Here is a 14,415-nt window from a genome sequence, read left to right as displayed (position 1 = left end):
AAAAATAGATCATCCGTTTGATGTATATTTGGACCACGTGACATCTTTGAGTTTGGTTTTTACTTTTATTGTCGTCAAACAGTGACTTTTGTTTTATTCGGACTAATATTGGAGGTTTGCACCTCAGCCAGATTTGCCTTGAATTGTCTGAGACTGGAAATAGTGTATGATTATTATGATTCTCTTTCCTTTTTATCTTTTTGGCTTAATAAACAACCTACAAAAATGTGCAAACTTAACATCTTGGTCCATCTCAAGTATAAATGGCTAAATATAATCTAAAGTCACAATGTCAGATTAGTATTTTAGGGACAGCCTTAAAAGATGAAACAGTGCCAATATTTGAAGAAAACAGAACAAGAACAAAAAAAAGTTCGAACTAATCCAAATGTGACGGGGAACGTTGTGTTGAATGTGTGTATAAAAATGAATAATACGACGATTATTGTTGTGTTTACAGCCGTGACTGACACGCACCACAGCTATTGTGTCCGATTCATTTTTTGTGATTCAATTCTTTTGTTCAAAAAGAGAGAGAAAAAAAAAAATAGAAGCAATCTATTTTGGTCTACAAACAGGCAAATGAATACACACCACAGCACTGTGAACAACCGCTCAAGTGACGGAACGCAGATGCATTTTCACACGCACGCTGCCATGACAAGAGCAACAAACATGACTGTAGCAATCAAGCCCCACACATAGAAAAGAAATGTTAGTTTCTCTAGAAAAACAAAATGCAATGAATCTTAACCCTTCTTTGGTTTGTCAAAACAAACATTGTCTAGCACAGTATGTTTTTTTTTTTTTGTGTTTCTTAATTTGAGTACTGGTGATAAGCATGGCCCCCTGTTTTACAGCGGCGTGTGGTGACGTGTTTTAATTCCGCGCTGGCTCAGAACACTGACCAACATCATCTGCGCTGTTTTTTGTGTGTTTTTTTTCCGGCCTCTGCGTGATTAGAGAGAGACCGACACAGGCAATCAGGAGTGGTAGCATGTTCTATAGTGCATGTTGTGTTTTAGGACCAGTCCACACAAACTGGGCTCCAAGCTTATAGGGTTTGGGATTGAGATGAGATTAAAAACATTTTTTTTCTTTTTCTTTTTTTTTTAAGGGGGGAAATATAAATATTCGTCTATTTTAATGTGACGGGCAATGCTTGCTACTAAATAATTCAATCTCCAACAGATGTTTAAAATGACTGGAATATTTTCCTTTTTGTGAATATTCGGTTATTTATGTTTGGAAGATGAATGCCAGACTAGGAGTTGGAATGTTCTGGACTTGAACAGGAATGCACATTTTTAGTTTTGCTGCGGCACATTTTGAATGTCCTCAAGCCAAAAATAATGATAATAATAATAATAATAATAATAATGATGATAATAAAAAGACTACAGCAAGAGGGACACAAAGAGGGACTCAATATTTAGTCAAAAACAAAAAAAAAGAAGGGATACTGAACCATTGATACTGAGACGATCAAAATATAGTTCTGTTCAAAATCAAAAGTGTTCCCCAACAGGAAGAAAACTGCGTAGTCGGGACTGCATGCTTCATTTGTACTGAGAGCTGGGAGTTACCTGATGAAGGAGTTTCACTGAAAACCTCATCAGAGTAGTGTAATCACTGCATGTTCGGAGAAAGCAACATAGTGAATATCATCTAGATGTTGTTATAGCTTAGTTTAGCTGAGTCATAGTTTAAAATCTGAACAGCTGCTTCACTGAGTGTGTGTGTGTGTGTGTGTGTGAAGCTGAAAATTAAAAAAAAAAAAAATCTGGAATAAGATGCTGTTTGTGTGTCAAAGTGTGACAGTTGGATGACAGGGACTAGCTGTATCACATTGCCTACATTATTAATGCTCCATTTTAACGTTAAAGGTCTATGAAACTGAGTCGTCAAAATTGTATCTGTTAATCATAGCTGTTTTCTCCTATTTATTTGAACACGAGGCTACTTTCTTACGGAGGATTTAAAGATCCAAAATAAAGGCAATCATTTTCTTTTGTGTGATTTTTTTTTTTTTTGGAAAAAACTTCTTTTTAAAACTTGTAAGACATGTTTTTTTTCTTTTTTTCATTTTCTCTTCTCATGCTTGGCTCAAATATCCAATTTAACAATAGTGATATAATTAAAAAAGTGGTCCTTTTTTTTTTTTTTTCCTTCTAAATTTGGCACAGTAACTAGGCTGGAGAAGGTTACAGAGAAAAATGTGGTAATTAGTCCACAGGGGACAGAAAAATACGCCATCCCCAAAAATCTTTTCATCCAGCAGCCACTCAGCCCTGAAACCTGATTTATGGTTTTCTCATCTACAGTTTTTGCTTTTAGTTTTGTTTTCACCACCTAAAATACCTTTGAATTCTGCGTGTGTGCGTGTGTGTGTATGTGTGTGTGTTTATCTGTAGCCAGGACTTTTAATTTGCAATCTCATTTTTGCCTCCAAGTAGTCGTTATAAAATCTACTCTAACGTTTAATGACCACCTCTTTTTTCCCCCCCCCCGTTGCTTGCCCTTTACAATTTCAAGCTGTACTTAAACAACAAGGCTGTCGGATAAAACTTTATCGATCATTGTGGGGAAGCCGGGCAGCGGCCTGAAGAGCCTGTCACCGAGGGTCAAAGGACACATCGTGTACTTTAAAACTTCTGCCAGTCTATAGATTGAATTACTCGTGTGACGAATTCACCACAATGCAAATCTAAAATATCCAAAGATTCAATGTGGAATTCGACTTAGTTATGGCAGGTCAAAGTTAACTTCACCCCTTTCAGTTGACGTGTGGCTCCCTCTGCTGTTCATTAAGTGCCACTGCCCTTTCCCCCCCAGAAACATACAGTACAGTACAGTATATGGCTTGTTTGCAAATGGCAAAAAAAACTGAAATTAAAACTCCCCAATATCAATCAGAGCAACGGGGCGACAAAAAAAAAAAGAAATGGCCATTCCAATTTCAGACGATGAATTACTATATAATCCTCATAAATGTATATTTTTATTTTACATCTTTGAATCCTCCAGACTGCATAAATGTAAGGTCAAAAAATAAAGCTTGCAGATGTAGCCTTTACTGTATATGTATAGAACATTTCAGGTATGTTAAAGGGTTCTGTTAGGATGCACTCACAATCACCAGGTTTTTAGCAGAAATAGTATAAATAGTATATTTTTAATAGACCATTGTGTATATACTGTATCTGTGCAATGTAGGAGAGAAAAACTATGAATATTCTGTATAGTTGCTGTATGTACTGATAGGCACTTGATAGGCATATTCCCTAGATCCCATACTCTCGCTGCAATCATGTCTGTATCAAACTATCTGAAAAAATGCATTTATTATCTGTGTGGAGATGCTGATATTTAAATATATATATATGTATATATGTATAGTATATTCGTAAGACTATTTCATTCGTATGTGTTCTGTTGACGGACGAAAAAAAAAAGAAGAAGAAGAAGAAGAAGAATGCAGTTTAAGTATTATCTGAACAAACGGTATTTGTGTTTTTTCCGTGTTCTATTCCTAACGTTATTCATGCTTTCGAGACATGTGACTTAGAACGTGTGGAGACAGACTGAGAGACGAACACGCGAGAGAGACACATGCTTATCAGAAGAAAAATGAACCTGTTCTTTACATCTCAACATAACCCTCGCCATTACTATTTTCCGTTTCCTTGTTTTCATCTCAACGCAAAGAATATATTTATATGTATATATGCATATATATAGTACATTGTGAAATATTACTGAATAACTGACTAACCTTTATCCAGTCCTGTGAAGCTATGCATGTATAAACAACACCACTATGATCACCAGAAAAAAGCAGGAAGAAGTCTGAAATAAAGAAGAATAACAATGAATTAAACATACTGCAAGAAGGACAACAATGTACTGTAGACCGTATGTCTCTACACTAAGATAAACAAAACATGAACAGTAATATATTTGAAACACAGTACAAACAGTTGCAGGCTCAAGGCTATTCTCTACGTTTCAACATGTTTTGTTCTGGAAAAATGCGTACACTCGGCAAACATAAAGTCTAGGCTTTATTTATGTATTTTTCTTTTTTAAACAAAAACTAACTACTAGAAGAAGCACGGTTGAGAAAAGGACTTATTTTTTGGATACTGTTGCAACGCTTCAACAATTTTTAACCGATTTTTTTTTTGCACCACTGAGAAAAGAGAATTAAGCACCATCACGAGTAGCTGAAGCATAATAAGGAATATATAACTATGGACAGTGAAGAGCATGTGATGCTAATGACTTATGACACACTGGTACTTCCCCCTCTGAGCCTGCTCTGCTATCAAACACCTTATGATACAAGACGTCAACTGACGATGGGACACGTTGTAAGCCCTCATCCAGACGATGTTGAGACTGGCTACTTTTGTTTGTCCAAAAAACACACAAAAAAGGGGGAAAAGGATAGTAAAACAATTGATTGTGTACTTCGGAAATTACAAACCCAAAAAAGGAAACCAACAAAAATAAAAAACCAACATCGAGCTACTTTACCTACTATTTAGACCAAAGATACCACAAAGCTGGTTGTACTCATCTAGCTACAGTCAATAGTGCATTTGATATATGTGTTTACACAAAATATGTAAAATTTTCGGTGTCATGAAGGAATGCTAGGTTACTGATTACATACAGTTACACTGAAATCGATCCAACTAATGTCTCTGCCTTTGCTTTTAAAGACGTGATGATGTTTGTTTGGCAGTGTTTAACTTGGTACTGAACAGACAACAAACACCAACATCATGAGCTGTGTGCCATACATGTGGCAATACTGTTGGAGAGAGATGTTGGCAGTTGCTTACATATTCTATTTAGTGCATTGTCTGTTAAGGCATGAGATTACCCTCCACGTGCTGTGTAGAGACAAATATAGCACTAGCATGCAGCAATATTGCCATCCTGGCAACGACAGCTACAAACAGGAACCATACAGTTTAGGCTTATATGCACACCATACCCACACACAGGCCCAATCAAATGTTCAATAATGTGCTACTTTTACTGAGGACTGACCTCATGCTTTTTTCAGTGTGGTTCTCATTTGTAGTCTTTTTTTTTCTTTTTCTTTTTTAAAGGAGAAATCAGAATCCCTCCAGCTGAATCACCTCACCTCACACCGACTACACACGGATCTGAAACCTAGTAGCGGGTTACATGAAATTTAGCATCAAATCGCTCGACACAACCCTCTCCAAAGTCACCTTTAGTCAAACCTCACCACAAACGTTGCAGTTTGCCTGCCAGATTAGACCGGCGAGGTTTGGAGAGCCGCGTCTCATATAGTACCTGTGCTGCATATTGCAAAGGAAGCCCTACAGTTCAGATATTCCACTTATCAACAGTTTGATTAGGCTATATACCACACACAGACACTCACAGACACACACACAATCACTAAGGAAGGGACACAACTGTGCACAAGTGACAGACAGATATCAAAGAAGCTGCATTCCATCCCCTCTGCACCTTTTAACACACAAAAAGTTGTTCTAGGACACACACATATCATTTATGTTACACACACACACACACACACACACACACACATACACACACACATCATAAATGTATTATAATATATATATAGCCACTGAGAATATAGTGACTATTATTAACTCCGCCAACGGAGTTGGGTGGGAGCTGTGTTTATTATTACTGCTGTTTTACTGTTAAATGTTGTTTGGCTTGGATGTTCCCACAGGAAAATTTTGCTCTGTTTGTCTAAAGAAATGCAACTGAATAAACTTACAGGGGACTGGGCCCCCCCCACCCCCCCTGAAAAAATGAATTAAAAAAATTGAAAACATAGACGAGCACACGTAACGGTACAGATTTAAATGAAAATAAATGCTTGCATTAACACGCCACAAGCATATTTAACTGTAGGTAACCGCAAGCAATAACGAAAGCCAAGAACCACTGAATTACTTAATGAATTAATCGAAACAAAGCTATTCTACTACGTGTGAACTCTACAACCAAATGTTAGATTAAAAAAATCTTTTCTAAAACTATAATATCTCTGTTAACAGTAGTGCACTTATTGGTTTAAGCAGTGCAACATATATGCAAGAAAATAATGCAGTCCACTTATCAAGATTTAAAAAAATGTTGCTGTTGTTTTTTTTTTTTCCTTTGAAATTGAATAAAAGAAAATCATAGAAGTTCATTTAAGGAAAAATGATTAAATATTAAGCACAGGCATTTTAAGAAAATGTGCAAAGTAGCACTTTTTTTTTTAACTACAGCAGTGGCCTTTTTAAGACCTGCTGTATGCAGTTAGTTATTCTTTTAACAATACAACTACGAAAGTGTTCGCTCACATAAACAAGCAAATCCTTCGGATTGCAGTTGCAGGCAGTTGAGTGTGTGTGTGAGAGAGAGAGAGAAAGAGAGAGAGAGAGAGTGAGTGTCCTAATTTGGATAAAAAAGCAAAGCAAAACAAATATCAAATATTAGAAATGAGCCTTAAGTGATGTGATGCGTGGATGACAACTTGTGCACACTAGCTTTCCAAATCTCGCCTGTACATGCCGTGTCTAATTTTTTAGAAAAATTCAGGAATGTATACTATCGCATAGAAAATCCATCTGCAACTTGCGGTATATCACGAAAACAGCACTGTATCAATCAATGGAGCTACTTGTGTTGCTTTGATACTGTATTTCCTTTCATAACATTGCGCTGCCATTTGAGCCTTCAGGGAGAGCCGACACATAATGACTAATGCATTTACATGTCGCTCCCAACTGCTGAAATAGCCTTGCAATTGTAAGGAACAGTGTACAAAGGGGCTTTTATTTCTGATTCAAATTTGATTTAAATTAAATTCTCCCCCCTTTTAACACTTTTCCAATCAACAAATTGCCTAACCCACCCCCCACCCCCCCCAGGATAATAATTTGATTATCAAATGAGACCCATGTGGGCTTCTCAGTGACAACAATAATATAAGTGATAAATCCTCTTTTTGATCGACTTCCCATAACAGTCAGGTGCAAGTTGAGGAGCAGCAATCGTGAAGGAGAGAGTTTAGTCGCATATTCCAGGCTGCCATAACTGTGAATGGAAAAGGCTAAATGAAAAACCATCAGCAAAAAAAGAAAAGACTTCTTCTCTTTTTGTATGTTTTGAAATGGAAGAGGTCTACTATATAGCCTTAACAGTCTTTTAAGATATTAGTGGCAGTGTATGCAAATGAGTTAAACTCCGAACTTCAGAAAAACAAGAAAAGTATTTTTGCTCAAATACTGTCTCGTCAACACACCTTAATTTAGTAAACCGTCAAAATGCATGGACAATTACAAAACAGATGAGAAATATTTGTCTCAGTCACCATGGACAGGAAGTTACATTTCAATAAAATGATTGAAATTGGTACCTTGACAACAGCTGCATTATAATCCCTTAATACCATGGGAATAAATAAAACCCAGTGTCAAATGAACTATTCTCATTTTTTTTTATTTTACATAAGAAGGCAATCTTGTGACCATCAGTATTCTTAGAGGGAATATTTAGCCCAACCCCAGATGATATTTTTTTTTTTTTCGTTATTGTCGTTGTAAATTATACCACAGTAAGCTTGGACATCTTTAGGTTCCAAACTGGTCAGCATGGTTTTATAAGTGCCATGATTTAGGTTTCATGGCAATGCACACACAAACACACACACACACACACACACACACACACGCATGCACACGCAGACAGATACATGGGAATACACAAACACTCCGACATAAATGCACATGTATATGCACTCAGACATGTCTACACTACAGGTGTGTTTGTGTGTATGTGTTTCTTTCGTAGGCCTTTCGGTAGTGTTCAACACATAAATCAGTATTTTTAGGAAAGCATACATTTAGAGGCCTGTAGTTAGGATCCATCCAGTAGATCAATATCAAACTACTAAGCCTTAAGGCCACCATCTTTTTTTTCTTTTAGAATAACAGAAAAAAAAAAAAAAAAAAAAAATCTTTTTTTTTTTTTTTTGGGAAACTTAATGTGCCAGTGTCTATACTCATTACTCTTCATACCTCAAAATAAGAAAAGGAAAATCTAGTGCCATTTTGTTTGTCATTCTTTTTGAAAGAAGTTTATCTATTTGTACTTATCCATCGGAGACATGCATTCGCATGTGGTCATTGAAGTGCTCCATTTGGTCGAACTTGGCAGGGCAGACGGAGCACACGTAGGTGGTCCCTTCTTGGCAGCTCGCTTCTGCAGCTACACCCACTCCTGTTCCAACCCCAGCCCCTACTCCAGCACCTCCACTCACTGGCATGGCGAGTGCCACCACTCCAGCCCCAGGCTCGGGGACAGCCATGGGCATGGGAATGGAGACGGGGCCAGGGGTGGTTGCGCTCACCGACAGCCCCGTGATGGCGCTGCCTGTGCTGTGCAGGGCCATGTGCCTCTCCAGCAGGGTCTTGTGTGAGAACTTCTTCTTGCAGATGTAGCATTCATAGGATTTCTCTCCACGGTGCAGCCGCATGTGGACATTGAGAGAGCTCTTCTGGGTGAAACGCTTGTTGCAGATGCTGCACTGGTAGGCCCGCACCCCTGTGTGTGTCACCATGTGTTTGATTAAGTAATCCTTCAGGGAGAATGAGCGCCAGCAGATGCTGCACTGATGAGGCTTCTCACCTGGATTTACATGCAAAAAAAAAGAAAAAGAAAAGAAAAAAAAAGAATTAGATGAAGGGGATTCATTTAAGGGTTGTTTACATAAATGTCATAGATAAAAAAAAAACAATAAAATGCATTAACATTCATAAGGAATTTTTGAAAAACCATTTCTGAACATTTAAAAGATAGAAACCTCGTAGTATAACACTGGTGTCGCATGTTTTCTTCCACACAGTATTACTGAATGGGTTTCAGAAAAATGTGTCATATTCACCACCATTGATGTGAAAACGAAAGTCTTTGTGCTGAATCCCACTCCTCTCACTTTACTCTTTAAACTTTGCATTTCCTGCCTCGACACTGATTTAACTTCATCTATTTATCGCGTCAGTGTGACAGTCACCTTGATTTAGGACGTTCACTGCAATATTAAAATTTGTGGTCAAATCTTTGATATGAAATATGCAGCATTTTACACACACACACACACACACAGTGTTACTTCTTCTCGTGATTGGGAATCAAATCATTTATGCCCCTATTTGGTATGTTTGTGAGTTTGCTAAGATTTAATCTCATTTTTATACATAATTTTCTCTACTGACATTATAGGTTGCAAAATATAGCATTAACATACTAACAATTATAAGTATTGTATTGTATTATTAATAAGTAGAGGACGAGACTGATAACACAGCAAACTGGGCAACTTAATGAAGTCCTGTTTATCTACTGCAGAGTGAATGAATGAATGTGCAGCTATACCTGCTTTGATTGAAAGAAACCAATAATTTCAGTTTTAATGCTCTGTGATGTGCTCTGTGGGAAGTATTTCTTTTTCATGATTGATTTTTTTTTTTTTTTTTCCCTTTTTCAAAATTTCAGTTATTGCTTTTGTCTATAAAATATCAAATGAGCAAAGTATAATTATCAAAACATCACCCAAATTGAGTGATTGAATTTTCACTGCTTATTAATGATTGTTGGGTTTGGCAATCTGATGGAACGGCATACTGATATTGTTTTTTTGTTTTTGTTTTCATCTTAGATGATATTTATTCTGCAGGACATTCTGATCTAGTCAATGGAAGTGATCAATCAGTGACTTTCCCTTTCAACATGTCATCATTTTGCTCCAAACAACTGAGGTGAAGAAAACTGATAGTTTCAGATAGATAGATTTTAAGAGCGGTGTTCAGTCCAAGCAATGAATTTTAATGAATAATAATGGCTATTTCAGGAGGCACTTTTTTATGAGATCATCTAATTGTATGATATCTAATTTGTTCTTTCTGTGATGATTATTTCTTCAGTTTATGATTAATAAGGCTCTCAGTGCTGGTTTTTTGAAAGCATAATAATGAGCAAACTACTGACCAATAAGTCAAATGATAGATAATAGTAAACTGAGACCTAAAATGTGGATTTTGAGGTTGTGTGTTTAACACTTTTCCCAAATATGATCAATGAGCAACGCAATCTACATTATTCAATATAATATTATATATTCACTCAATCTATATTAACACCAATTTTCACCAGCAGAAGAGGATAAAGACAGGCATCAATTTTTCATTTTTGGAAACATAGTACAAGCTACTGCAAGTTGAATTAAAACTGCACAATGTTAAGACTTAAAGCAAAATGAGTGAAGAGTTAAGGTATCTTAAGGTGTGGCTGCATGAGGTACTGATACATGCCCACTGCTGCACGTGTGGCCCAGCACACCACCATCGCTGTGCACCAGTCTGAGGCACAAACGTTCACCCTCAGTGAAAACATGGCAGCCAACGGAGACACAGAAAGCCAGATTATAATCAAAGGCTCACCTAAGTGAATCCACACCGTCTTAAGTCTATGATATCATATGCTACATGAATATGTTTGCTGCTCCATCTTGTCGTTAGACAACCTTTCCTGGTTGGAAACTCCCCTGAACCAAAGATATCAGCATTTTTTTTTGCATGCGGGAATGTAAAACCTGCTGCTTTACGTGTAAGTTTGTTATGTTAAGTGTGAGTCACTTTGATAACTTCAAACAAAGGACTTCAAACACCAAACTCACAAAATAACACAGACGGCGGCAGCAGCAGTGGATCAACACCTTCTCTGTGCCGTGATGTAAAATCACGGATTTTCTCAATGGAATTTGGTGCGGAGAGCGAGAGGCTTACAAAGCAACACAAATTTCAGTTTCTAGTCGCACGCGTGTGTCTAATGGAGCAGTAAAGTGGTTGAGCATATTCTTAAGATACTGTAGTCTTAAGCAGGCATGGATTTTGTTGGGTGAGCCTTTGGTAAAGTGGCTAAAATGTCCCTTTCCTTGTGCTGGCAGCCATGTTTCCAGCAAGGGCGAGTGTCTGTGTCTGAGGCTGGTTGTATAATCTCAAGTATAGCAATGTGCTGCCGTCACAACAAATAACACCACTATAATTAAACAAAGCTTGTTAACTTTAATAAAATATATGAGACATTTTGACTTACCGGTATGAACAAACATGTGTTTGACGTAGTTCTGTTTTGCAGTAAAGGTTTTACTGCAGAGAGTGCATTCATAGGGCTTCTTTTCCCCCTGACCAATTCCTACTCCAGCCTGTTGCTGTTGACCTTGCGGTACCGACATTGGGTTTGGGAATGATGGCAATGCAGGAGGCGGCACTGGCACAAACTGTTGCTGCTGGGCAGAAAGGTAACGGAAAGGTGTGTCTCTAGCCGGCTGTGTAGGAAAGAGTGTGGGAAGGAAGGTGCTTCCAGCAGCGCCTATCACTTGGGAATTGCTGGTCACGGTGATCGACATCCTCAGATTGCTGGTGTGTGTGTCTGTCTGGCGCATGTAGTGCGGGGCACTTGGCAGGGACTGGGACATGACTGAGTTGGACAGGGGCTGTATCATGCTACTGTCACTAGTGCTGTGGGATGTTTCCCCGTCCTCTATTTCTTGCACTTGCTCCGGGGACGAGTCATTGACCTCTATCTGCACTGGAGCTCCTTCACCTTGGTGTCCTTCACCACTCCCAAAGCTCGTCTGGTACGGCTGCTGCTCCATTGCGTCTGGCTCAGTACTGATGGAGGAGCTCACTCCTGAGTCAAAACTTTCAACCTTGGATTCACTCTCTACACCCTCTGTATGGTCAGTGTCGTCCTGGCAGTCCCCCAAATTATCGTAGCAGGTGTACTCGTCTTCAGCCTCCTGCTTTATGTGCATCTCTCCTGTTTGTATGCGTACCGGTCGGGTTTGCTTGCGGCAGTGAGTGGACTCTGCTGTGGAGATGAAGCGATCAACCTGCTGGATGCGGTTCATCCAGGGCGGATCTTGAGACTGCTGGTCCTTCTGAGTGCTGAGAGATGAATCGTAGTTTGTTGACAGAGGGTTAATGTAAAGGGGGCGCTCGCGGGTGCCGTTCTGCAGAGAGAGGCCAGGGTAGGTGTACAGTGATGTGTATGCACGATCCATGCTTTGCTGTGATGTTGCTTGCATATAACCTGACTCTGCGTCACTGCTGGGCCCAGAGGTGCCAGACTCTGGTGTGCCACGGGGTGTTTCCTGACCAGAGTCTCCTGGTATAACAGGAAACCCTCCCGGCCCAGGCAGGCCCACATTCTGGGACACGATACGGGTGCACTCATCAATAACGGTCTTGATCTGAAGGATGCTGGCAGCAGTAAGGATCTGCAGGGCTTCTGATTGAGATACCCGTAGAATCCCACTGTACATAAAGTCAATCAGCTTTTGGATGGATTGCACTGAGACCACAGACGGGATCTCAATGTCGCTGTAGCCCAAGAGCAGCTTGTCCTGAAAGAAGGGGCTTCCAGCAGCCAGCACGCACCGGTGAGCTCGCAGCATACTTCCATGGATCCGAACAGTCACGTCACAGAAGTGCCCACGGTTGCGCTGCTCATTGAGGGTCTCGAGTACAGAATTGCTGAAGTTGTGGAGATTGATGTTATGAATGCGCTCGGTCATCCCCTTGCAACTGATGTCACCTGCAAACAGGGAGAAACAAAACTAACTTTAAAACGTGTATAATCCCATTATTTAACTTGCTTAAATGCACAGTATGCCCAGAATGTAGAATATTTCTGAACAATAGCATATATCAAGTTATATATATATATATACATATAAATATGTATATATATATGGATATATATATATTGTTATTAGATTTTTTTAAAACAAACAAACTGTGTAATGAAATAATTACAAATACAAGATGTAGAATAATTATGAGAATATCAGACAATCTCACCAAAAACCATTTTACAAACTCACAAAAAAACCCCACAATTATAATGACTATAATTACTTTAAATATAAGCCTATGATTAGTACTATTGGTGCATATTATGAACATAACATAACAGAATCCCTTCACGAACTCACTCAATCGCTCACTAGGGGATTCCTAAAATGATAATTCAGATATGGAAATTTTAAATCACAAGATACTCAGATGGGAAATAAATGTAGTATCCAAGCTAACTCGGAACATTCAACATCACCACGGTGAAAGACAATTAAGATGGTTCCCATTTAATTACTAACAGTTTCTCTTGTGGTGTGTGTATTTCTGAAATTCCTCCAATCACCATTAGGTGGTGCACTGGGCTCAGAGGACAGCAGGCCTCTTTTGTTAGCCATGTGTTCACTGTGATAGTGCTTCCAAACTATCCTAGGAATACACTAAATGTGACCTGGCTGATCGGTGTGTAAGATAAGTTAAGAAGCTTCTCTGTTGTGTTTGTCGTCTAAATTTGATCACTTTTAGTATTGGAATTATGAAAAAGGTGGGCTTACGTAGTTGCTGTTAAATTAAATTTCTTTTGCACATAAAATGCTCAAGAATAATTTAAGAACCGAATACGACCTTACTGAGAGATTATAACACAGCAGATTTTATGCGCTCCAGTTTAATATCAAACTGCTATTGTATAACTATCGTACAGGGAAGGCACTCGCGAGAGAAATGGAGAAATTGAATGAACAGAAACAAATTTAACAGTGATACTATTATTCGCCAGTAATCTTTTTTTTGTCTTCCAAATTTAGGAGAATTTGGATCAAATATCCTGCAGAAGTGTTAGCAGAAAGCATACATGATCATTTCAAACATTTAGTTATTTCCAACTAATTACAAACACAACGAGACAAAAAAGGGGGGAAAAAGTAAATCGGTCCAGTACTCACAGTCAGATGACGTTCTGTTACGAAGATGCTTGTGTGGCTGGTGATGAAGTGCGGGTCAAGCTTCAGTTTGCTGGTGGAGATGGCTGATCAGAGGCCGGGTGCTATAGGCAAGGCTGTCAGTCCTCTCAGTCCAAATGCTGTGTTGTTCTGCCACAGTGTTTGGAGGGGGAGAGAAAAGACAAAGACAAATCTTAATGCCACATATGCCTCGTCGATATTGCCACTCCCTTAATGAACCAGGAACCACAGTAACAAGCATATCTGCCAGAGACACGCTGCAACAGATGTGTGAAGAGTTTTCAAAGCGAGAAGAATGGACGTTCCTGTGTGCACATGACCACCAATTAAATATCAAGGTTGAAAATAAGCCACCTCTTCTCTTAGTAGTTATCTGAGCTGCTGGGCAACAAAAACCACACCCATCCAGGGAAAAAATTAACTCCATTCCTCACAAATTTACACAGATGAAATGTTTTAGAAAAGGTTTCAGACATGCTCACTACAAAGAGCGAGATTAAACAAGACAATGTCGAACACAGACA

General features: G+C 38.8%; 1 protein-coding gene across 1 annotated transcript in view; it reads right to left on the bottom strand.

The window, feature by feature from the left end:
* Window positions 1-1,081: 1,081 nt before the first annotated feature.
* Window positions 1,082-14,415, bottom strand: part of zbtb20 (zinc finger and BTB domain containing 20) — a 28,513-nt gene continuing 15,179 nt past the window's right edge. The window contains exons 2-4 of the mRNA XM_058626978.1: window positions 13,874-14,020; window positions 11,167-12,669; window positions 1,082-8,700 (exon numbers count right to left, since the gene is read on the bottom strand). Of these exons, the coding sequence (XP_058482961.1) occupies window positions 8,165-8,700; window positions 11,167-12,649 (2,019 nt within the window). The 5' untranslated portion in view covers window positions 12,650-12,669; window positions 13,874-14,020 and the 3' untranslated portion in view covers window positions 1,082-8,164. The remainder of the gene's footprint in view (window positions 8,701-11,166; window positions 12,670-13,873; window positions 14,021-14,415) is intronic.

Source organism: Solea solea, chromosome 4 (genome assembly GCF_958295425.1).
Source record: "Solea solea chromosome 4, fSolSol10.1, whole genome shotgun sequence".
NCBI classification, from domain to species: domain Eukaryota; kingdom Metazoa; phylum Chordata; class Actinopteri; order Pleuronectiformes; family Soleidae; genus Solea; species Solea solea.
The sequence above is the reverse complement of the archived record's forward strand: the minus strand, read 5'-3'. Positions and strand labels throughout refer to the sequence as shown.